At 38.3% G+C, this 25,955-nt stretch overlaps 2 protein-coding genes across 2 annotated transcripts; both read left to right on the top strand.

The window, feature by feature from the left end:
• Positions 1-3,413: 3,413 nt before the first annotated feature.
• On the top strand, positions 3,414-12,457 carry bmt2 (base methyltransferase of 25S rRNA 2 homolog). The gene is made up of 5 exons (XM_059334767.1): positions 3,414-3,735; positions 7,009-7,150; positions 8,150-8,278; positions 8,632-8,746; positions 9,879-12,457. The coding sequence occupies exons 1-5, from the start codon at positions 3,447-3,449 to the stop codon at positions 10,509-10,511; spliced, it is 1,308 nt and encodes a 435-aa protein (XP_059190750.1). The 5' UTR covers positions 3,414-3,446; the 3' UTR covers positions 10,512-12,457.
• A 1,659-nt stretch (positions 12,458-14,116) lies between these two features.
• On the top strand, positions 14,117-22,600 carry tmem168b (transmembrane protein 168b). Its single transcript, XM_059334760.1, has 4 exons — positions 14,117-15,651; positions 16,718-16,860; positions 18,410-18,684; positions 21,211-22,600. The coding sequence occupies exons 1-4, from the start codon at positions 14,515-14,517 to the stop codon at positions 21,756-21,758; spliced, it is 2,103 nt and encodes a 700-aa protein (XP_059190743.1). The 5' UTR covers positions 14,117-14,514; the 3' UTR covers positions 21,759-22,600.
• The last annotated feature ends 3,355 nt before the right edge of the window (positions 22,601-25,955 follow it).

Genomic DNA, 25,955 nt, shown 5'->3' with positions numbered 1-25,955 from the left:
AAAACAAAGTCTGAAATCTCAAAAAAGCCTTTAAAGAAGTGAGGACCTGCCGAAATGTCCTCACTTCGGAAAATGTCCTCACTCTGTTGGTTAAGAACGCGTTCTGGTCCTCACTATGTAGGAAATACAAGAACACACACACACACACACACTTCTCTCTGACATCTTTCTAGGTCTTTTATTGCTCAAGTGCAGTAATAAATCAAATGTGCTATGATTTGCGCCTCATTTAAAACCAAAAAGTGTTTTAATTAGCAATAAATCTGCCTTTATACATACATAGTTTAAGAGACATTTTTATGTTTACTTAAAGAAATATTAACATGGAAACGTATCATCTGTAGCACATGAATTCTTTAAAAGTGAGATGAAATGAATTTAATGCATAAACATACAAATAAAACTATTAAGAAGGATTTTATGACCTCCTTCGTTTCTTTGTTACAAGCAACTTTTCCTGTTTACTCTTAGAGGTTTTATAAGACCTCACATGCTCATGCTCCATTAATACCCACTAATATTACAGTGTTTTTCATGGTGTAATTACATCCAACCACGAGAATATCACAGTGCAACAAGCAGACGTAGCTGTTGCTAAAAAGACAAGAAGGCCACCATCATGTGCTGTGAGTTATTTTTGGAAGGGAGGGGAATTATGTTTTGTAATAAAGTCTAAATAGACCTTGTTGCTAAATACAGGCTGGATATCTAACTTTAAATACAACTATATTGTCTTTACTTTCCAGTGAATCCAACTTATAATCAGGAGAAATGGGGTGTATAAACCGTAAAAAAAAAAATGTTTATGTTTCATCTGCTACAAACGAACCCATAAAAATCTACCCTGCCAATCATATTCTTTTTGATAAATGCAGGCTTAAATATACAGGCATATTAACTTTGTCAGCTAAACTTTGTTTTTCTTTGTGTGTCTGAAAATACTGAAATGACAATTAAGTGAATCTTCAATATCATATATTTGAGTGGACCATATATGAAAATCTGTTTAAGTCAAGTTAGAAATATATGTATGTTTCTGTGGAATTCATAGTCTTTGAATACATTGTCTCGTCTTTTATTTGTTTGTTTTTTTGCCAAGGTAAACTATCAGATTTATTTCCTCTGCACACCTGTATACAGATCATTTAGAGATTATCAGGTACCAGTTCAGGCATCAGCTCTGTTGTCAGACGTTATGGCAAAATATTCAGCATGGCCAGTGAATGATTTCTAGACAAAAATCATTTTCAGAATAGACTCAAAGTGTATCACTGGCTGCGCTCATGTTAAGTTTTTTTTTCAATCAAATTGAAACTAGACCAGAGACTGACAATAGAGGCTCAACAGTTGGGCTGTGAGCGCCCCCTGGTGGATTTTTGAGTTATTTACTGACCATCTGGGAGCATACAGACCTGTGGTTTACAATCATCTGCTGCAGCATAAATATATAGAAATAACTCCCTCAGATGTTAGTGTTGCATGATGTGTTGACAGCACTGACTGTAAGAACTCTGCCTGCTCCTGCTATTGTTCCACCACTACAGACACATTATTTATGTCTATGTTCATAAATTGCATAGTCTAACATTGCTATGTCATTTGCTATGGTCTATGTCTAGTACCATCAGGTTGAATGCACTTATTGTAAGTCGCTTTGGACAAAAGCGTCTGCTAAATGACATGTAATGTAATGTAATGTAATTTAGAAAAGTAGGACTCAGATTCATTGCATCAACAGGGGTCATTAATATACATAGAAAATCTCCCCTCCACAAAACATAACGACAAACCAAAAACTGGCCTAAAAAGTAATGACACAGAACAGAAGAGCAATATAAATATAAATGCAAATATAACAAAGCAAATATAGAAACCCAAAGGAAGAAGTCCAATCATTATACAACAAAAAAATCCAATCATTATACCACAAAAATGTCTTTATCACAGAAAGGATGAAAGGTCAAGATCCTCATTGAGGCCAGGAAAGCTGGTGGCAGAGGTTTTGTTTTGAAACAAAATTTTGAACTGAGCCATGTTGGTTTTGAAAAAGCTGACTCTTCAGAGTGAAACGGATCATTGGACATGAATCCAGTGCGCCTCTCTCTGCTTGAGGCGCCTGACTCTGTCCCCACCATCGACACAGAGCCCTATCTGGGGTCAAGACCTGATGACCTTATGCCCCCTAGTGACTTTATTATGCAACTCACTGAATGGATTTTAAAAAACAATGTCTTCCTATTTCAAGTCCAACTGTATAGACAAGAAAAAGGAACAGCTATGGGTGCTTGTTTTGCGCCAAATTATGCAAACTTGTTTTTGGGACTATGGGAGCAACAGTATATTTTTTCAAATCACAACCCATTCAAAGACAAAATTGTGTAGCGGCATGCAGGAGATAGCTAGCCTGGCTAACACCAGACTAATCTCAAATGAGATTTAGTCTGGAAACCAGCCATTCATTTCTCCGTAGAGGAGGCGTGGTTTACGATCCTCCAGAGCCGTTTATTTATATCTGATGATATATGATATGATGTTAAAGCAAAAACAACAATAAATAAATGTACACTAATTAGATAGGATAGAAGTCATCACAGCAGCTTAAGATACATAAGTTACGAAGATATAAAATACAAATAAGAAATTATATACTACATAAATATACATACATTACACATTATATACATAAAATACTGACATGGCTACTATTGATCGTTATTGTTAATATTGCACATAGTCTTTTTTCCTGAGAGTATATAGTATTGCACAGATATGGCACATTAGCGAGAATAGATTTTTGCATTGGCCTGAGAACTTTATTTTGTGTCCTGTCATGGGGTGTTGTGATAACTAACTGAAGTTGTTTGATTTCCAAGCTACACATAAACATAATAATAAAAAGTCTATATCATATAGTAAATGGGGTGGATATTAATTTGGGACACATTTCTTTGTCAGTACCTGCCATTCCTTTTATAGTACCTGGTATGGCAGGGGGTCTGGCTTTATGTAAGTATAGGTTTTATTTGTGTTTATAGAAGGTAAATGAATCGCGCTTTGTCGAGAAAGTCATCTTTCTCATCAGTTAAAGACAGGTGGGGAAAGTGTCACCTGAGAACATCAGAGACATAAGTTTTTACTCTTTTTATTTCTATCTTTTGAGAAATATTACCCATTTATTTCTCATAAAAATATATTTTTTGTTTTTTTTATCAACAAGTAACAAGTAATTCCTGACAAAGAGAAAATATAAAAACAAAAAAATCTGATTCAACAAGCAAAACACAGCATTGGGAAACAAACAGATTTTGTGTCCTGTCATGACATGTTGTGATTGTTTCAGAAGTTGTCTGATTTACAAGCTGCACGTAAACGCTCCACGGCACGCACGCAGGCTTCAGGTACGCTTCCAGGCCTGTGATTGGACGACGGACTGTCAGTTCCGAAGCATGTCTGTCAAAGCCGACCAATCAGATTGCGTCTTGTTGGCCGGTGGCACCGGTTCGCCGGTCGGTTTGCAGCTGGGAAAAGGGGAAGCGACTGGCAGAGGGACAGCATCGGCGGTGCGGCGCGGTGCTATGGACCTCCGGGACAATGTCGAGACAGGGGAGACGGAAAACCACACGGAGCTCTTCTACGTGCCGATCCCGGACGAAGAGCCATACAAGCAGGAGCAGGAGAAGCTGTCGGGGGTCGTCAAAAGCGTCCACAGAAAACTGCGCAGGAAATACAGAGAGGGTAAGCTGCCTCAGTGGGCCCCTCTGTCTCTCTGTGGCCCTGCAGCCGAGTGGCTAGCACTCAACTTTGGCTTTAATACAGAAAATTAAACCCTTTCTGTTAACATCAATACCGGAAAAGATAACTTTTCCTGGTCGGTAACGCTACTCCTTCTAGCTAACGGTCTTGCTCTGAGTCCTGTTAGCTGGTATGGAGGCAGGTCGCAGCAAGCAAAGGCCTTTAAAGCTACTTAATAATACACACCAGTGCTGCAGCCATCTATAAACTTTATTGCCAGCATGTATTGTCCCTCTTTTAAAAGCAGTGTGCATTATTTTAATATGTTACTAATCAGAGGCACTAACAAAGACTATCTATTGACAATGAATTACCTTCTATTGCCCCTTTATTGCCAATAAATGATAACTTGTTTGGGCTGGACAAACACTTGGTGCAACTTTTACAACCAAGTTATCTTTATTATTAAGTACTGATGTTATTCTCAACTAGACAACACTTCCAAAAGAAGTTCTTATGCAAGAAATAGTAAATACAAAAAGCAACCCATGGATGGAGTTTTTAAAGAAAACAAACACACTAGCTTCTGAGAGTGGATCTAAACTCAGCTTATTATGTGTCAAACTGCAGGGAGTGATCAAAAGTGTTGGGATTTGGAGAGCTCACAAGAAGATTGACCCTTTGTTCTAAATTTTTAAAAAAAAGATTGAGCCTGACTTGCTAGAAAGTAAGTCAGATGTTTCATAACAGGTGACAGAGGTCGGGCTGGACAGGATGGCTTCAATGGCATAATACAAATTCTATAATTATATATATATATATATATAGTAAATGGGATATTAATTTAGGAAACATTTCATAGTCCAAATGGCCTATGGCTGTTGCCATTACTTTTACAATAAATGAATCGCTCATTGGTGAGAAAATCATCTTTCTAAAATTTTACTCTTTTTAGTTCTATTTTTTGAGGAATATTTCCCATTTATTTCTCATAAATATAGTTGGTTTTTTTTTTGTTTTTTTGTTTGTTTTTTTAACTCAACAACGCAACAGCTTCCAAGTAAGTAATTCCTGACAAAGAGAAAATATAAAAATTAAAAAATCTGATTCAACAAGTAAAACACAGAATTGGGAAACAAACAGAATAAAATAAAAATATAAGTTAAAAAAACAATTTTGTAAATATTTAACAACAAATAAACAAAAACAGGTTGGATACAGATAAGTGGATCTAACAAACAGGTTAAAAACTTAAAATTTATCAACATTTAATACATTAACGTATATGTATTTACACAGTATATCATTATACATTCACCCCTACATATGCAGTCACATACAGACAAATCTGACACTTATGGATACAACTTACTTCTGCTTTTGCGAGTTGGGGAAGTACAAAAGTAAATCTAAAAAAATAACCAGATCAGATGATACTGTATGTATTAAAACTATGATTTCTCAGCATAAATGTTCACCTGACATCTTACCCCTTGAACACCTCACCTGTCTTCACTCAGAACAAGCCCAAAACTTTTTGCAAAACAAATTTGCAGGACTGTAATTGCCCCTTCCGTATGCAGAATGCAAAACTAAATCCAGCTTTATTATCTTGTGTTCTTTTGTTGCTCTGACTGAAATAAATTGAGTTAATGGATGTCTTTTTGAAGCTCTGTAAAGACTGTATCATGGGATAATTTCAACAAACGGCTAGTCAGTGTGTGTTCATCTCTGGCTGTTTGTCTTGAGTAGAAAAACATCTGTCTTCTTTCCTATTATGAGTCAATCTGGATGAGAGCATGATGTGAAATGGGAAGTTTGGAAAAACCCTTTTGCAAGACATCAGCACAAATATATGACACCGAGTGTCAATTTGAGTACTTGAGATCTTCATTGCTCAAAGAAGAAAAACTGACATTTGAAGACTGTTGTCAGTTTTACCAGTAATGCCTACCCACACTGACGCTTCTTTGCTGTTTTTGATGCTCATTCTCTTGTTCAGAGGAAATGCGTAGTCCTACTGGAGACTGTGTGGGAGGGCAACAAAAAAATGCAAATTCAAAACGGCAGGTGCAAAATCTTTATCTTGAGAAAAGGAAACTTGGTGTTAGTTCTTCATTATCTTGTCATTATAGCATAACAAGAGATAACAGTTGGTAAGCTATAGTATTTCTTTGACTTTGCAAGTTTAAAAATCACAATTATTATGATTTAGGTTGTCTCCTGCTTGAATTCTTTGTTGCTTTGTTTCAATGACTGCTTCTGAATCATCAAAAATATGCATGTGACTATTTCACTGTTTATTAATCTCGAAGCAAGCAGCAGGAAGAGAAGACTTGGCACAAGACAACTTTTACTAGTTTAACAGTAATATTTGTGGGGTCAATATTGTGCTGTGCAAATGTTGCCACATTCTCTACTATCAGTTATGCAGTAAGCAATGCATACTGAGGTCAGGTTTTGCTGTTATTTGTGTAGACTCTGGCCTAGTTTTCCACCATAAAACCACTACATAACTATGATGTAGTGTTTTAAAATGATGTTAGATCACGTCATTGAGTAAATCAGATAATATTCAGCCTAAAGAGAGAATAGCGGGTTGTTTTAGGAGACTAGAGCTGTGCAGAGAAGTTGTCCTGCTAGCAGACCTCATGAGTGGTTAATAAGTAAAGCATGATCTGGTAGGCTTGGCATTGAATCACAGTGGTCATGCTTCCAGAGCGCTGCTGTTTACCACCACTCCTCTTGTTGTCCTTTCATTTCTGCAAATCTGAACCAGAGTTTTTCCTTGTGGTCATGGGATTTCTCCCTTATCAGTGTGTTTGCCTATGCTGCTGGCTGTAAACTGTGGAGACGTGCTGAAAGGGAATTGCTGTGGACTTTAATATAACTGTGAAATGGCTATTTGTGTACGGTTTTAAGAGGAACAGTTCCACTTCTGTGCTGGCAGGGACGAGTGAACATGTAGGCAATGTAGCAGTAAGTGTGGTCTGAGCCTTTTTAGCAGGTTTTTCCAAAGGAGTGCTGCCATGTTTTGTTGCTAAAGAGGATGACCAAAGTTGGCAAGTAGGTAGTGAATGTTTGCTGCTTGCTGTGGATAAAAGTGTCAAGTGACTTAAAGAGGACACAAATAAGACTTCTGCACGATGATACCAGTAATCTAAGCTAACTTTGAACCTCTCAGCTGATTCTGCTAAATTGTGAGGTCTGTGGTTTACTTGTTTTTGTTTTTTTATTTGTTAGTTCTGTCCTGAGTTTACTTTTTATTTCCCTCAGTGGGCGACTTTGACAAGATCTGGCGCGAGCACTGTGAAGATGAGCAGACGCTGAGTGAGTACGCCCTTGCCATGAAGAATCTCGCCGACAACCACTGGACCAAAAACTGCGAGGGAGAGGGACGCATCGAATGGTGTCGCAGGTACGGCTGCCTTCAGATGTCTATCAGCTGCAGATTCAGACCTCATGACGGTGAAGTCTGACTTGTTTAACCCATAAGAACCCATGGTGACACCCGTGTAACAAACACGTTAAATCTTCTATTTTTTGTTCCGAGGCTAAGTTTAAACCCATTTAACAATTCTAATCCATTAACAGGGTGTCGTGTATTGCATTTAACTTGTGCTGACCATATTTCCTGAACAAATTAAAGTCACAATTTTGATATATGTTATGGAGATGCAACCAAAAAGACACATGGTTATTTGTATTTATTTATTATCGATTTATTATTATTATTATGCTACTTAAAAACAAATCTAACAGATAATTTGTTGTTAAACAGAACTAATAATGTCACAATTTTGATAAATGTTGTGGAGATGCAGAGAAAAAGGCAAATTTGTGTCTAGTTTTTTAAATTTTAAAATACGAAATATGACAAACATAAATATTATAAACATAAATACTATAAGCGAAAACTTGTTCCGACCATATTTCCTGAACAAATTAAAGTCACAATTTTGATATATGTTATGGAGATGCAACCAAAAAGACACATGGTTATTTGTATTTATTTATTATCGATTTATTATTATTATTATGCTACTTAAAAACAAATCTAAAAGATAATTTGTTGTTAAACAGAACTAATAATGTCACAATTTTGATAAATGTTGTGGAGATGCAGAGAAAAAGGCACATTTGTGTCTAGTTTTTTAAATTTTAAAATACGAAATATTATAAACATAAATACTATAAGCGCCCAATGAAACGTTTATGTCACATCACAGATCTTTGACATTTAGGGATAGTGTTTTTTAACTCATCAGAAATGGTGCTATATCCCCCATAACTTTCCTTTAAGAATAACTGGGTCTGGGTTCTTATGGGTTAAAAAACAAACCTGTAGGATGTGCCTTTGCGACATGTCGCTTTCACTTGCACGGAAAATTTGAGTAGTGTTTCTGATTCCACACAGTGTCTGTCAAGAATACTTTCTGGATGGCGGAATGAAAAGAATGTTAGAAAAGGATGATAAAAGTGCCAGGCTAGCCATGGGACTGACTGCAGCGTCTGTAAGTGCCCAACCGCACAGCATCAACCCCAGGTAAGCACACTAACCTTATCACAAAGCAAAATACAGTAGCTGGCCTGAAGCTTGCTTTACAGATCAAAAAACCTGTTTGTTTTTCTCCGGTTTCCTACATAAAGAATCTCCAGTCATAATTGCAAATTATGTGTGAACCTTGCTCCTCGTCAAAGCATCTTTACTGTCACTAGTAGTTTAAATCAAAGAAATGTAACGGACCATGGCATGTGATGCTGTATGTGTTTGTTGTAGGGGTAAAAAATGATCTGTTGATTTTATTTTAATGATGTGGTTGTTACAAGACAAAGAGACACTGTTGGATGCTAAAGTCACATGTTTGTTTCAACACTTGCTCCACATTTGCGTTGCAGTTCTATCTCTCAGCTGGGGAAAATGCGCCTTCTTGACGTGGGAAGCTGCTTCAACCCTTTCCTGAAGTTTGATGAATTCCTGACAGTTGGTATTGACATAGTGCCTGCAGTTGAGGTATGGATGCTTATTTTTTTTCTGCTCAATTTTTTTTTTTAATGTTTAGACAAACAAAATGCGTGAGGTTTCTGTTTTGTCACTGCTGGCATTACGACGCAAAAGCAACACCAGAAATGACTCATGCAGGGGTATGTTGTGGTTGTGAGCAAATTCTGCAGAAAGCAGAACAAAAAGTGTTGTGCATTCTGCAGCTGCAAATACAGAAACTACATAACTGGAATGACTGACAAATCACGATAAAGTGCAAAAGATCACATAACTATTATGATTAGGATGCAGGCTATAGATTTTTTTTTTTAAAAACAGGTACTGATCATTTCCTGCTTCTTATGGTCATTAAATTTTGTATTTAAAAAAGAAGCCAATCACCTTAAGTTTATGCACACCTGAGGCTAAGAAAAGTCAAGATGTAGTGGAAAAAAAGATGGACGATTTAATTTTCATAGATTTAAGCAATATCACAAAAACCAACAACAGGTCTGAATCTACCTGATGTTCTTTTATTTTATTTATTGTTTATTGTTTATTGTTAAAAAGATCCCCATTAGCTGTCACCAAAAGTGGGACGAGCTAGTCTTCCTGGCGTCCACAAGACAAAACAAAAATCACTTAACAATTAAACATTGTAGACATTATTATATACATCATCAGAAATCATTCCGAATAAGTTATTACATTCATATCTATTACATTAATTCTCACTTTCATACAGTAAATATGTTAATTCGCTACTCACATATTTAAATAGTGCATTCTCAAGTAATAATTAAAAGATACTTTACTATTCAGTTCACGTATATTCAGTGGGCAATTATTCCAATAACTGATAGCACGATAAATAACTGTTCTCTCTAAGGCATTTGATTTTGGACATGGTAACATCATCTGACCACCATTAGCTGACCTTGTCACATAAGAATGAACCTGATCACATCTGACAATTTGGTTATATAAGAAAACAGGTTGAAAAGAATATTTATTTTATATTGTAAAATCTTTAAAGCAATTTGACTTTGTTCCATCTCTACATTTTGAATTATCAGCCATTCATTTATCAGTACCAGTATATGTTGTGCATCCCTAATTCCAACTATTTGTGCTGAACTCCTGCCTGTTTTCTCTCCTTCAGAGCGTGTACAAGTGTGACTTCCTCAACCTTCAGCTCCAGCAGCCGCTCCAGCTGGCGAGTGACGCGGTCGAGGCCTTCCTCCGCCAGCTCCACAACCCCATCGACTCGCTGCCCGCCCAGCTGTTCCACGTGGTGGTCTTCTCCCTGCTCCTCTCCTACTTCCCCTCTCCTTACCAGCGCTGGATCTGCTGCAAGAAGGCCCACGAGCTGCTGGAGCTGCACGGCCTGCTGCTCATCATCACGCCTGACTCCTCCCACCAAAACCGCCACGCCCTCATGATGCGCAGCTGGCGGGTGGCGGTGGAGTCGCTGGGCTTCAAGCGCTACAAATACGTCAAGTACTCCCACATGCATCTCATCGCCTTCCGTAAGGTGTGCCTGGCCACCACCAGCGACCTGGTGTCACGCAACTACCCAGAGATGCTCTACATCCCTCAGGACTTCCACTCCAACGAGGAGGAAGAGTGTTCCGACGTTCCCGTGCAGGTGCGCTCCGAGTTTGAGGATGACCAGATGGCTTGGGGCTTCACGGAGCTACCTGACACGCCGTATGATTCGGATTCTGGGGAGAGCCAGAGCAGCTCGGTGCCTGGCTTCCATGAGCTAGAAGACCCCATCCTGCTTCAGAGCTAGGCGAAACCAGCTAACCCCCTCCTCTACTCCTCCTTCTCCTCCTCCTCCTCTCTCTCCTCTTCTCTACGTAACTATCACCTCCCCTTCAACTGCTGCGCTGCCAAATTCAACCTGCTGCATTCTTCTCCCACTTCTCCCTCCCTCCCCTCAAAACAATGCAGTTTGCACAGTGTGAAAGAGAGAAGTTTACAGATTATTTTCTCATATCCACACTCCTCTCGAGAGTACACACACATACACACACACAAAAAACGCATAAACACACACACTAAGATGGTTATATTTTGATAAATATCTAGGTTTTTTAAGAGTTGGAAAGTGAATGCCCTTAAGATATCTAAATCCCTGCTCCTTAATTTCCATACCATCTTCCAATCAGCTTTCAATAACAAAAGTCGGCTTGTCTGCATTCTGTACTCAGTCTCTGTTTGAATAAGCTAGAGTGGCAGGCTGCTTAGTACAAAAGACAAACACAGCAACCTGAGCAGTCTGACAGGAGTATGATTGCACTGGAGAGACTGAGATGGAACGACTGGACTGGTACGCTTGCTTCTGTCACAGTCATGCAGCTAGACTTTCTGAAAATTTCTTGATGTGCATTTAGTTTTCCAAGACAAAAAAAACAACATTGTTTTGAAATATATATTCTCAAACAGTCAAAACATTGGTGTTGTCCAGTGTAAAGTGTGGCAATGCCATTTTAACTTGGCATCCTCTGAATGATTTGTGTATCTTTTACAAGAAAGTGGTATTTGTAGCATTTTAAACATTTTCAGAACCATACGGTAGGAGTATTACTAGGTTTACTAATGTGAAACTGTAACTGTGTTTACTCATTGTGTAACAAGGTACGAGTGTTTCAAAGTAGCTGTTAGACTTTTTCCCTCCTTGTTGTCGTCACAGATGTTAAGACTGAATTATCTCCTGTTAGATCTCCGGTACATTTTTGTTTTCTAGCAGAGAAATATTACAACACTGCAAGGCGGTGACCCATATCAAATGAACTTTAAAGCACCAGTATCCTTTGACACAATTTTGTAACTTTGATGTGAAACTGCAGTAAGTACCCTGCCTCCCAAAAAAAAAAAGAAAAAACATCCAGATCTGAGCTCCTCATAGAAAATTCACCTCGACAGAAGAAATTTGCACTAATTTACTGTTTTGTCATACAGAACCTCTGAAACAGGTGAGAAAATTTGTAGATTTTAGCAATAGCCAGCGAGACCAGATGTGAAGATGTTGTGTCTGGCAGGGAGGGGGGAGGTTTTAGCTAAAGACACTACCAGATGAAATGTTAGTGTGTGATCCTGCCTGTCCCTGAATGGGCTAAACGTGTGATTGGGTTTGTCAGTATGAATGAAGGAATGGATTGATGTGTTTTTGTCAGTGGCACTTTATCATTGATCCCAAAGGGTGTCACAAGATGTAATTATTTTCCTATGATGACAGTTTTACAACCAATATGATGGGGCCCATAAGATAATACCAGTAAGTATAAGGTGCCTTCTTTCTTCACATTTATTGTATGTTGCAAGCAGACTTTCATCCCCCTGGAGAAAATGAAACTCATAGCTTTTAACAGTAAAACAGTTCAGGCTTCTTTGGCCAAACAGTGCAGACTAACTGACCGGTTCTCTTTTTGTCATATAAATGAATAACAATAAACATTTCCAGTGTTGATGTAATGCAGCGTGTTGTTGCCATCCCCATATCATTTTCCAGTCAATGCACATCTCTCTGCTGATATCTTCTTCGTTCATAAAAATATTTCACAATACCACACATATTCAGACTTTGACGTTTTGTGATTTAATTGGTGCATTTGTCTTCCAATATTTCTTTTGGCCCATTTTGCATGAGTTGTTTCATCTTCATTCTCAACAATGCAGAACAATGTGTGCTTATAGTATGGTTGTATTTCTCTTTTATAAATGAAGTAAATGTAACGTGTCTGCTTGTTTTTTGTTGTTTGTTTTTGTGTATATTGCACACAGAATGGGTCATTGATTGATAGGTCTTCTCAAATACAGAGTATTTATCAATATATAGGATAGGATATTAGGTTTACTTCATATGTACTGTACATTATGCATAGCAGACACCTAGCCTTTATGAACATTTTGACACTAAGGCCATGTCCTCAATATTTATTTCAGGGGTTAAGGTTCACACTTGAAACTTATGCAAGTATTTTACTAGCTCGAATATCTCAAACTTACTATCTCAAAGTGAATTAATAAAGTAAATGTGAAAAAAATACCATTTTTAAAATCTTGGCTGCTATATTTTGGCTGATATTTTGGGCATTTTTGACCAAAGTGCTGCAGCAGTAGGTAGACATTCCCAGAACCCCCTCAAATCTGAAACATGGACAGATTAGATTAAGAGATAGAGAGTTGGTTTAATTTTCCAGTTTTATTCAGTTGGAACGAACATTGTTGGGGTTAAAATTTGACTCTTGACCTTTAAAGAACAATATTTAGTCAAGATCCTTGTGAGATACACGACTGAAAGCTCTGGAAAAGAGAGAAAACTTGTGTAAACCTTACATTCAAACCTTTTTTGGTTACATACATACAGTTATGGAATTTAACTAGAGTAAATTTACACAAGTACTGTACAGATATACTTGTACTTTACTTGAGAATTTCCATTTTTTGGAACTTTATACTTCTACTCCACTACATTTTGGGGCAAATATTGTACTTTTTACTCCACTACATTTAGCTGACAGCTTTAGTTACTTTTCAGGTCAACATTTAACACAAAAAGCATGATTAATTCAAAGTGAATCTAAACATATATTTAATTAAACCTAATAACAGTATATTGAGTAGTTCAAATGAGCCATATTGTTACAAAATGTAAACACTGCTTGCATAAATGCATCAATACAAATAATCTAATAATATATTTAGAATATACATTTACAATCTGAGTGGGTCCATTCTGCGGAAGGCCTGAAAGGCATGGTGAACTTTTTTTCTTTCTTTTTTCGGGCATTGTTGTCTCATATGTACCAGTTAAATTTAGGTTTTGGTTAACAATGAAAAAAGACAAAACCTTTCCTAAATTCCTAAATTCGCCTTGCCTTTTCAGGGCTTCCGTACCATTCTGCATAAGGAATACTCTCACTTTTGATACTTTATAACTATAATTAAGTACATTTTGATGCTGGTACTTTTGAATGCACACCTTTTACTTGTAGTTAAGTAATTTCACAGTCTGGTATTAGTACTTTTACTTAACCCATTGACGCCTGGAAAGCGTTTACGTCGTTTTGTAGTATTTTTATAAGCTCTCAAATACCTTTTTGAATTTCATTTCTATCTGCTACAGAGGCTGAAAAATCTATTATTTAGTAGAAGAATTGACACTTTTTTTCCCAGAATTTTCCAGAATTTCCAGAAAATTAGAGGCTTATTTTAAAATCGCCCAGCAATTTTTCAGGCCTCAATGGGTTAAGTAAGGGATCTGAATATTTTTTACAATCACTGCATGCAATCTTATTTACGGAAGAGGATTAGTTTACTTTAAAGTCAGAATTCTGACTTTATTCTCAGAATTCTGAGTTTAAAGTCAGAATTCTGTATTCCGTATTAATTAATCTGGAAGTATTTTGCCTTTACCGTCGGCGAAAGGCATTTGATCCTGTAGGCTTGCCGTAGTCGAATCCATCATGGCGCCTGTCAACTGACTCAAAACTTTTGTCGTTCCAAACTTTTTTTTAACGGACATGTCTCTCACTCTCCTGACAGCTGGTTTCAGGGCACTCCATCTTTTTAAAGCCGCATTTGACATGAGATGAAGAAAGAGCACGAAAAAAGATTGTCAAGATGTAAATATTTCTGTGTGCTAACTTCTGTGTGACCGCTGTAAAGATGCATCGCTAGTTGCTAACTAGCCACTTTCAGATGTCATAACGGACAATAACCCGACTGAAACTCACTCACGTGCCTGTTTTTAACTTCCGGTAGCTGATCGGTCTGTTTGATATCTAAAAATGTGTCGTTTTCTACGCTACTGTGTCAGCCACTTCCTCCATGCAGCGATGACCCGGCTGGAGGAGGTGAACGGGGACGTGAGCCTGTGGTCGTCGGTCCGGTGTCTGGGCTCCCTCGCCGGGCTCAACCTGCTGCTCGCCCTGTGTCTGGGGCTCTATGCTCGCTGGGAGAGGACCGCCGACACCACTCTGCTTGTCACCTTCATAGTGGCTCTGATTGTTCTCGGAATAGCGAGTATAGTTTACTACTACTTCAACATGGAGAGAGTCAGCCTCAGCCTCCTCCACCTGTGGTTCGGGTTCCTGCTGGGGCTGCAGTGTTTCCTCAACAGTCCCGCCCTGCAGGGCGACGTGAAGGAGCAGGCAGCCAACTACCTGCTGCTGGCCAGCGTGGCTCTGAGGACGCTGTGGGCGCTGCTGGAGAGACTGTTTGGATGCGCCAAGTACCGTCCTGCCTTCCTCACCTCTGCAGAGCGGCTGGAGCTGGTGGGCTTTGCCACCGCCAGCACGGTGCTGCTCATCCAGAAGTCCCTGAGCGTGATGGTGCTGGTGGTGGCGCTGGCCACGCTGATGGTTGCCCTCCGGATGAAGGCTCTCCTGGCGCTGCCCAACTTGGTTTGCTTTGCTGTCATCACCGCCGTGCTGTTCTTCAGATCTCTGAACATCACCATCAATCCTTTCGCCCTCGCTTGCTTCTTCAGCCAGCTCATCTGCGACCCTCTGCTGGATGTCTACTTCAGCGGGCTCTCTGTGACCGAGCGATGGCAGCCTTTCCTGGTGTGGCGAGGTCTGTGGCGCCGGCTGTCGCTCCTGCCTCTGCTGGTGGTGGAGGTGGCCTTCATCATTCTAGCTGCTCGAAAGCTGACAGACCTGGAGCAGTGGTACCTGATGATCCCAGGCTTTGTTGTCTGTGTGCTCTTCTGGGCCATCTGCCACATGGTGTTTGTCGTCACAGTGTGGGGCTTTCACACCAAGCTCAGCGAATGCCAGAGGCTGTGTTTGTCCCAGGGGTCAGGGGTCAGCGGCCTGGACAAGGTTATGGCCTCGAAGGGCATGAGACATTTCTGCCTCATCTCTGAACGCCTGGTGCTCTTCTCTCTGGTGTCAACTGTTGCTGTTGCAGCTCTTTGTTGGCAGGTGAGGGCAGCCAGACAACATACAGTACAGGCCAAAAGTTTGGACACACCTTCTCATTCAATGCGTTTCCTTTATTTTCATGACTATTTACATTGTAGATTCATCAAAACTATTAATGAACACATGTGGAATTATGTACTTAACAAAAAAGTGTGAAATAACTGAAAACATGTCTTATATTCTAGTAAGCAAAGGGTGGTTACTTTGAGGAATCTAAAATACAAGACATGTTTTCAGTTATTTCACACTTTTCTTGTTAAGTACATAATTCAATATGTGTTCATTCATAGTTTTGATGCCTTCAGCGAGAATCTACAATGTAAATAGTCATGAAAATAAAGAAAAACACATTGAATGAGAAGGTGTGTCCAAACTTTTGGCCTGTACTGTATATCTTATAGTTTTATAGAGAGATGCCACACAGCATCAAAGGAAGAGAAATGGCATTGTTTGGGTATTTATTCATCCTTAGAGCAGTGGTTCCCAACCTTTTTGGCTTGAGAACCCTTAAATGTTTACACGAGGCCCCTCATCAGTAGTTCTAGTATTTTCCATGAATTCATGAGAAAAAAAGTAACGATTAGAGGAAATTAAATATAAGAGACACATTTTGTCCTTCTCTCTTCTACTGTTAATCGTCTTCTAGCCCCTCACATTTATCTTGCAAACCCCTGTGGGGGTCCTGAACCTCAGGTTGGGATCCACTGGTTTGGACTATGGGACAGTCTTGAGAGTGTGCCTAACATTTATTTATTTCCTGTTATTAAAAGGCAAACTGCATTGCTCAGTTTCCTTAATATTTTTATTTGAACTGAATTTGAACAAAACAGCTTAAACTCTTATTGTTGCTTGCTCCTACTCCACATTCAATCAGGATTCAAATGTGTTATTAGGAGTAAATTGCTATCCTGAAGTGAAGTATTGTATTATATTTGCTAAAATGTTGCAAATGTAACAAATTAATATCCATGTTACAGTTTCTTCCATAGCATTTTCCTTCAAATGCCATGCTCTTGTAAGTGAAGTGTAGACTAATATTTTATTGGGTCATGATTGTTCTCTGCAGGCCTCCAGCAGCATCTTTGTGAGCATGTTCCTGCTCGTCCTGCCTCTGGAGTCTCTGTTTCACGGCCTTTTCCATGAGCTGGGGAACACCCTGGGAGGAACCTGTGTGGGCTACGCCGTGGTCATCCCCACCAACTACTGCAGGTAGTGTGCAACACATACAGTACAGGCCAAAAGTTTGGACACACACCTTCTCATTCAATGCGTTTTTCAATATCACAAAAACCAACAACAGGTCTGAATCTACCTGATGTTCTTTTATTTTATATTGTAAAATCTTTAAAGCAATTTGACTTTGTTCTATCTCTACATTTTGAATGATCAGCCATTAATTTATCAGTACCAGTATACAGTACAGGCCAAAAGTTTGGACACTACTCATTCAATGCGTTTTTCTTTATTTTCATGACTATTTACATTGTAGATTCTCACTGAAGGCATCAAAACTATGAATGAACACATATGGAATTATGTACTTAACAAAAAAAGTGTGAAATAACTGAAAACATGTCTTGTATTTTAGATTCCTCAAAGTAACCACCCTTTGCTTACTAGAATATAAGACATGTTTTCAGTTATTTCACACTTTTTTGTTAAGTACATAATTCCACATGTGTTCATTAATAGTTTTGATGAATTTACAATGTCAATAGCCATGGATATAAAGGAAACGCATTGAATGAGAAGGCGTGTCCAAACTTTTCGCCTGTACTGTAACTGCTGGCAGAGAAGGAAACACTTACCTTCCAGTAGAAGGCCCTACTAAAAAATGAATCTAACACATCCCATAATATGGTGACAGTTCTAAGAGGTATACATCAAAACATTCCTTGGCTTTAAATCAATATTCTTCTGTATATGATTCCTGGTTTGAAGTGTCAAGTGCATCTTGCCACAAAACAGTTTAGACATCAATGTTTTGCATTTCCTGCACATTGTGATTCAAGTTTAAACATGGCCATGTCTATAATTAGAATTTTGTTAGCAGGCAAATGCTACATTCCTGCAATGTGTGCTGGCTCAGTATTCAAAGCCAAATAGCTGTATGTCATAGTGTATTCATGAAGCTGTTGCTGACTCATTGGACCCCCCCTGACCTGTGCTGAATGTAGGGGTGTGCCATATCGTATCGTTCACAATAATATCAGTATATTTTTTTTATGGTTAAAAAAAATGCATATCATGATATTGGCAATGTTCTTACTTCTTGATGTAGTGGTTAAAGTTGTTTTTATCACAAAAAGCTACTTACTCCCTGTCGCTAAACACATGCAGCTTTCAAAATAAGAGCACAGTGTGTTAAGAGAATCCACCACAGAATTTACAAGAAGACTGTCAAAATAAGATTCCTTAAATAAAAAAAACAAGAACCTTTATTCTCCTTTACAAAATTTCATTAAAATATGCCCCCGGAACCCCTAAATGTTTTTTTTTAATTATTTGCTCATACTCAAGAGTCAGGAGGAAATGTTTTTGTATTTAGCAACTGTTGAGATTTGCACTTCACACTACATTTTAGATTTTTAATTATTTATAAAGACAAAAAAAAAATCAATTTTAAGTATTTCCTAATATCATCAAGAATATCGTTATCGCAAAAATAGCCTGCAATATCGTGATATTCTTTTAGGGCCATATCGCCCAGCCCTAGCTGAATGATCTAAATGCTAATTATTTTTTGTCTGCCTCACAGTCCTGACGGGCAGCCCATGCTGCTGCCTCCAGATCAGGTTCATGCGCTGAACAGGCGCTCTACGGGCATGTTGAACAATGTGCAGCGCTTCTTTGCCCACCACATGATTGAGGCTTTTGGCTGCGACTACTCTACCAGCGGGGTGAGCCTGGAGGCTCTGCAGGCCAAGATCAAATCCTTCTTGGAGCTTCGCACGGCAGACGGGCCTCGACACGACACCTACATGATCTTCTACAGCGGTCACAGTCACCGCTCCGGAGAGTGGGCATTAGCAGGTGAGTGGGGCATCACGTTTAGGCAATTCTGATTAATTATGATGATGATATGATGTTAAAGTTGGTTAATTGACCATTTTAATAGTAATATGATTATTAGACTGTACAATAAATTGTATATTAATTGTGAAAGTTAATGGAGCTTGATTAGGTACAGTAGTGTTGAGTGCGTTGTCATCGTATCAAATTCATTACTTACTTCTGGCGTTCTTTACTATGACATCTTTTTAGGTCTTATTTTAAACACATTTCTAGTGCTTTTTTTACATTATACTAAAGGAGATTTGTAGCCTGGCTTTGGTCTGGACACCTACAATGCTTTTCTCCGTAGAGGAGGTGTGGTTTACGATCCTCCGGAGCCGTTTATTGGGCGCTTAGAATGTCTATCAAAAGCGTCTGTAGGTAGCTCTTAGCCAATCAGATCAGTTATACCAGATGACGTAGTAGAGCTACAGAAATGGATGTTTGTTGTGTGTGTGTCTGTGAGAGAGTGTTGCTTGCTGCTTTGCTTCTCCAGTTCTCGCTTTCTGCAAGATTATTTATTTTCACGCTTTATTCCCCCTCATGTCATTCAGCCACACACATCCACTGATTTTATGGGCAATAAACAAGCTGCTGCGGGTCTCTGGGGGCTCCGCTGTCCCCCGGCTGGTAGCCAGATCACCGTCGGTGACCCGCGGTCTCGCCGGCTTGGTGCTAATCACCGGCGAGACCGATGATGCGCTACCGGTGATCTCGTTACGAGCCGGGGGACAGCGGAGCCACCGAGAGACCTTTCGCCTTTCAACTTTCGCTCTAAACTATTTAAAACACCATCTACAGCTAAAGAGAGTTTCGCGTCTGCAGCAGCCATGTTGGATCTGTAAGAAAACTACAAGCTTCCAAGTGCCGAGTAGTACGCGTCATCGTCTTGCCGTCCCTCCCCGCTCTGTGATTGGATCCCTAAAACAGGGCTAAGAAACCTTCCTGGTTGCCAGACCGCCTGGAGGTTCGAAATTAAATTCGAGCGCGCAAGGCAGTCTGGGTATACCCAGGCTAGGAGATTTGTATATATACCAAGATCTTTTCTAAGACATTTTTAAAAAAATACTACATATGCTATGAAAGTTCTTAATTACATTTTTACAGCACACTAAACTATGACTTTACTTAAATGATATTTTAATGGTATACTATACTGTTACTTTTTTATGACATTGTTCTGGCATGCCATATCGGTGTTTTCATCAATCTGAGAATCATATTATTCTTGTCATGCACTTTTTGTTTCTGTGTAATCCAGGATTGTCACGATACTAAAATTTTCAACTCAATACCGATACTCAGGAAAATATTCGATACTCGATACCATTTTCGATACCACAAGGATAAAAACAAAGACCCCAAAATTTAACAGAAATATTTTTGTTAACAAGAAAAATGCAACATGCAAAAATTAACAGAACCACAGGTTAAATATTTATAATAAAAAACAGTTGTGCAAAAAGAAACTGCAACTATGATAACAAGCTTCAGGTCTGAGGTAGTGCAAAAAAATAATTAAATACAATAAACAATAACAATAAGAACAATATTTTGAGGTTGTATGGTTTAGCTGCTTAATAAATTGTTGGATCGATACTTTTGAAAATGAGTATTGTATTCGGATACAACGTTTTAGTATCGATCCTTTTTTGAGTATCGATACTTTTGACAACCCTAATGTAATCTAGCCTGGGTATACCCAGGCTGCCTTGCGCGCTCGAATTTAATTTCGAACCTCCAGGAGGTCTGGAAACCAGGAAGCTTTCTTAGCCTGTTTTAGGGATCCAATCACAGAGCGGGGAGGGACCGCAAGACGATGACGCGTACTACTCGGCACTTGGAAGCTTGTAGTTTTCTTACAGATCCAACATGGCTGCTGCAGACACGAAACTCTCTTTAGCTGTAGATGGTGTTTTAAATAGTTAAGAGCGAAAGTTGAAAGGCGAAAGGTCTCTCGGTGGCTCCGCTGTCCCCCGGCTCGTAGCCAGATCACCGGTAGCGGGGCTATTAGCGCCGCTAGCGGCTAGCGGCGCTAATCACCGGCGCTAGCGTAACGGCGGTGATCTCGCTACGAGCCAGGGGACAGCGGAGCCCCCAGAGACCCGCAGCAGCTTGTTTATTGCCCATAAAATCAGTGGATGTGTGTCTGAAGGACATGAGGGGGAATAAAGCGTGAAAATAAATAATCTTGCAGAAAGCGAGAACTGGAGAAGCAAAGCAGCAAGCAACACTCTCTCACAGACACACACACAAGAAACATCCATTTCTGTTGCTCTACTACATCATCTGGTATAACTTATCTGATTGGCTAAGAGCTACCTACAGACGCTTTTGATAGACATTCTAAGGGCCCAATAAACGGCTCCGGAGGATCCTAAACCACACCTCCTCTACGGAGAAATGAATGGTTGGTTGCCAGACCAGATCTCATTTGAGATTAGGTCTGGTGTTAGCCAGGTTAAGTGTTATCTGTAATCAGCTGGTTTCTGTGTTCATCACTAGGGGGAGACACTCTTCGTCTGGATCAGATCTTGGAGTGGTGGAGGGAGAAAAACGCCAGCTTCTGCTCCCGGCTCATCTTAGTGCTGGACTGTGACAACTCACTGCCGTGGGTGAAGGAAGTCAGGAAGGTGGAGGGTCTGTATGTGGCCGTGCAGGGAGCGACGCTAGCTCGAGTGACGGACGTCGAGTTGCAGGATCCGCCACAGCTGGGAGACTTCACCTCTCAGTGGGTCGAGTATAACTGCAACTCCAACTCCAACATCCAGTGGTCTGGAAGGGGAAGGCCGGTTTCTGCCACCTACGGTATCTCCAAACACTGGAGTGACTATATGCTGCACCTGCCGTCAGGAAGTGACGTCACCAACCACTGGAGCATGTACTTCCCTCGGATGACCTACCCGGTGGTCCAGTTGGCGCTGTGGTGCAGCGGGCTCAATGTGCTCTGGCTCTGCAGCGTCTGCCTGCGATGTCTTAAGAGAGTTAAACTCAACTGGTTTCCACCAGCGATACTGGACACTGGTCAGGGCTTCAAACTGGTCAGATCATAGAAATATGAACACAGGCTATTTTTATTTTCAGAATATATTTCCCCGACCCTGAAAATAGGCAGCTAACCAGTAGTTACTGAGAAACTAATCACTTAGTTACTGATTTGGAATTTGTCTTTTTTAGTACCAGTTTTTATAGTCTTTGCAAAGTTTTCTATTATTTTGAGTTTCTAGCTACGATTTAGATGTCGTAACATCCCTGTTGAACAAATATGTCAACATAGAGACTAAGGATGAATCTATTTAGCTAATTTTGGCGTTGCGTATTTACTTTCAGATTTGATTCCACCTTGACTTTAAGAACATTCGTGCCTTGTACCAAAAAATTACCAAAGAACATCCAGGTCTTTAGGCTGATTTTTTCTGTTTTTTAACTTTAACCAAAGTTGCCGTGGTACATGAATCATTTAAGCAATCTAGAGACAAATTTCTAGAGCTCAAAATGTATTGTTCTTGTATTTTGATTGTAAAATGATTCCTTTTTTACTGCATTTTTACGCTCCAAGCTTTGAGTATATTCAATGCACTGCTTTATGACTGTTGTAACAGCATTTTATAATGCTTTAGGGGTGACTTTTAAATGCTCTCCAGCTGCTTCAGGGAGTTCAGGAACGGTTGTTTTATTTTTAAATTAAAAAAAGAAACTATACTGATGAATGCACTACACACAGAAATGTGTGCGAACTACAGTATTTATGTCATTTTAAACCCCCAGGATTGATATGATCCATTTACTTCCTGGGGTTTAAAGTTTTCTGAGCTATGCAAGATTATTCAGGTGAAAGATGGGTGAAACTATGCAATAAAGGAGAAGTGGAATTCACTGCTCAACTTTAATTAAATGGTCTCTTGAATATATTCTGCCATAAACTTAATGAAACATGAGAAGAGTGACAAGAAATCTGTCTAATTATCCATTCATACAAGTTAAAAAAACACTTTGCCTGGGCTTGTTTTTCATAGAACTCCAAAGAAGCTAATTGGCCAAAGTTAGTTTGATTAGAATATACATTTTTTTCTGATTACTGCTGTTTGTATGGTATGTGGCAAAGGTGTCTGCTTCTAAGTGGAGTGCATGGTTCCAAGGTTTCATGACAATCATGAGTTGAGGTACGTGTCTAACCAGTTTAACTTATCAGCAGAATAGTTGTCTGCATTCATTCATTATCCTTAATCGCTTATCCGCTCTCGGGGCTGGAGAATAGAATAGAATGTATCTTTATTGTCTGTTCAACAGAGCAGAAATTTGTCTTTCGACACGGCTATAAAAATTCATGCAAAACACACAACAATTACATGAAGTGACGTAAAACAACAACACTTCAGTAAAAACACAACATCAATAAAAAGAATGACGTGGGGTACAGTGTTACCGGCCACTATTTATTATTCCTAAACATTTAATCCAAATGGCTATAATTTAATGGTTTGATTCTGCAAACTGTCTTTTTAATTTAGAATTTCCTGTCCCAGCTGACATTGGACAGGTCGCCAGACACACACACTCTCATTCACTCCTACGGGCAATTTAGAGTCACCAATTAAACCTTAGTGCATGTTTTTGGACTGTGGGAGGAAGAGAACCCACGCTGACAATGTACATCAACCAACCGACTCTTCCTGTATGGATAAAACTTCTGTTAGTAAAAAACAAACATTAAACTTTTGTCTGTGAGGAGTAAATTATAAGTGGGAATTCAGGTGATGTAGCAGCACAAAGACAGGAATAGGTACAGATAAATAGACCTAGAAATAAAATAAGCGGTTGATATAACTGGTCCAATGGTTAAGTAAAAAAAAGACAAAGTTCCCTTTTTTTTGTCAAACTAGTTTTATGAAATTTTCTATTGATTTTTATAGCATCTTGTGCTATGACGTTTTTTATATAGTTTTATGGCACACTATACGATGACATTCGTAATGACATTTTTGCATCTTACATTTTTTGATAACATTTTTATAGCATGTGAGTAATGTCATAGTACAGTAATACTATATTTTTTTTATCACTTTATGGCGTACTATGCTATGACTTTTTTCTTTTTTATACAACATACTATAATTTGACGTTTTTTATCACTTTTTTACGGCATACTAATAACATTTTTTTAAAATTTTTTATGACATACTGTGGGAGCCAAGTTAATAAATAGAAAAAAATTCAGTGTGTTTTATGTTAAGTTACAATCAGTCATAAAAACATAATTAGATGTAATTCATGTTCATATAAGAATAATATTTGTATAAAGATGTTATTTTTTGTACCTTTTATTTAACTTTATGTTACTGTGACTTTAAGAGAAAGATTTTTTTTGTTTTTTGGACCATGGGATTTGAAGTAAGTTCCATTAGTTGAGGCTCACTGAAGGACCGGGCTACATGGTTTCCTTATCGCAGTTATATTTATTCATAGGGGAAATCAACAATACTCTTGTAAGAACAGAACCGTGGAATAAAGATTTTTGTTATAGTTTTTACATCAGAGTGCTGAGGAAGTTTTTTCCTTGTTCCTAATAACTTCCCTGCGTCTGAAAAGTCTGTCCATCTATCTGACTCAATACTTGGTTGGGGCTATTTGACTTGAACTACTGGAAATGAACATTTCTACGATATTCTAATGTATAGAGATGCACCTGTAAGTGGCAGCAGCTTTCTCATGTTACATTAACACACATCTCTGAGACAGTGATCCAAAACTCTGCAGTTCTAAATGTTCTAAACAAATAGATTTTATGTATTTATTTGCATATCTTTATAATTATGTTTGAAAAATATATATTGACTGCTTTCAGATAACTATGTTGATTGTTGCACCAAACACCAAAACAAATTTCTTCTATGTATGTGAAAAGCCACTTGGCAATAAACCTCTTTCTGGTTTTGATTCTCTTACAATTTTTATTTCATACTGTATTTTAATTTCTTTTATGACATATTTATGGCATGGAATGCTATGACATTTTATGACATACTATTTTATATTCATCTTTGGACAAAAAACACTATGACCAATTTTTGACTTCTTTGACATAATACACTGTGGTGTTTTTTTGTTTTGTTTTGTTTTTTCAGCATACTATAATATGGTGCGTCTTTTTTGAGGGGGTTATTTTTGGACATCCCATAATATGGTCCCTTTTCACGATTTGTGGACAAACTATACTACAACATGTATGGGCAAACCATAATTGACCCAATTTAAGCATTTTTAGGCATTTTCAAATTCGACCACTTTTGACAAAAAATCAGCAAAACTTTTTTTAGTTTTTAGACATCGCATAACATGGTGTTTTTTTGTCATTTCTATATTATGCTCTAATTTGTATCAACAGACTATAATTTACCCATTTTAAGCATTTTTAGGCATTTTAAAATTTGACCATTTATGACAAAAATCGACATACGTATCCCATAATATGGTGTTTTTTCACTATTTTTGGACAAACTATTTTACCATGTGTATCAACAGACTATAACTGACCCATTTTAAGCATTTGTAGACATTTAGAAATTTAACCTTTTTTTTTGTGGACATACTATTATGGTGTGTTTTTAATATATTTTTGGACAAATCATACTATTACCTTGATCAACGTGGTATTCTATTGTGTTGCTTGTCATTTTTGGACAAAAAACACTACTTTTTTATGACACTATGGGTTTTTTTTCCACCTTTGGACATACTTTAATATGGTGTGTTTTTGATATTTTTGTTCAAAATATAATATTACCATTATCAGCTTATTAGTCTCTTAGCATTTTTGGCCAAAAAATACTATAACTTTCGACATACTGGCGTTTTTTCATTGTTGGACATGCTATAATATGGTGGGTTTTTTTAATATATACATTTTTTGGATAAAACTATACTATTACCATTATAAGCGTAGTATTCTATGGCGTTTGTCATTTTTGGACAAAAAACAAGATTTAATTTTTTTTTTTCGGTATACTTCACTATACCGTTACTAATACTTCCCCATTACATTTTTATGACATACTATACTGTGACTTCTTCCATTTTGAGGGGCATACTATGGGTTTTTCATCACATTTTGGCATGCTATTCGATAATGTTTTACTGATGAATTGTGACTCTTTGACTTTTTAATGACATTTTTATAGCATACAATATATATAAAGATAATTCAAATACATAGCAAAGCACACACACACACTCATATTTACCGCTTTGTG

Source organism: Centropristis striata, chromosome 6 (assembly GCF_030273125.1).
Source record: "Centropristis striata isolate RG_2023a ecotype Rhode Island chromosome 6, C.striata_1.0, whole genome shotgun sequence".
NCBI lineage: Eukaryota > Metazoa > Chordata > Actinopteri > Perciformes > Serranidae > Centropristis > Centropristis striata.
This window is presented reverse-complemented; position numbering and strand designations above follow the sequence as displayed.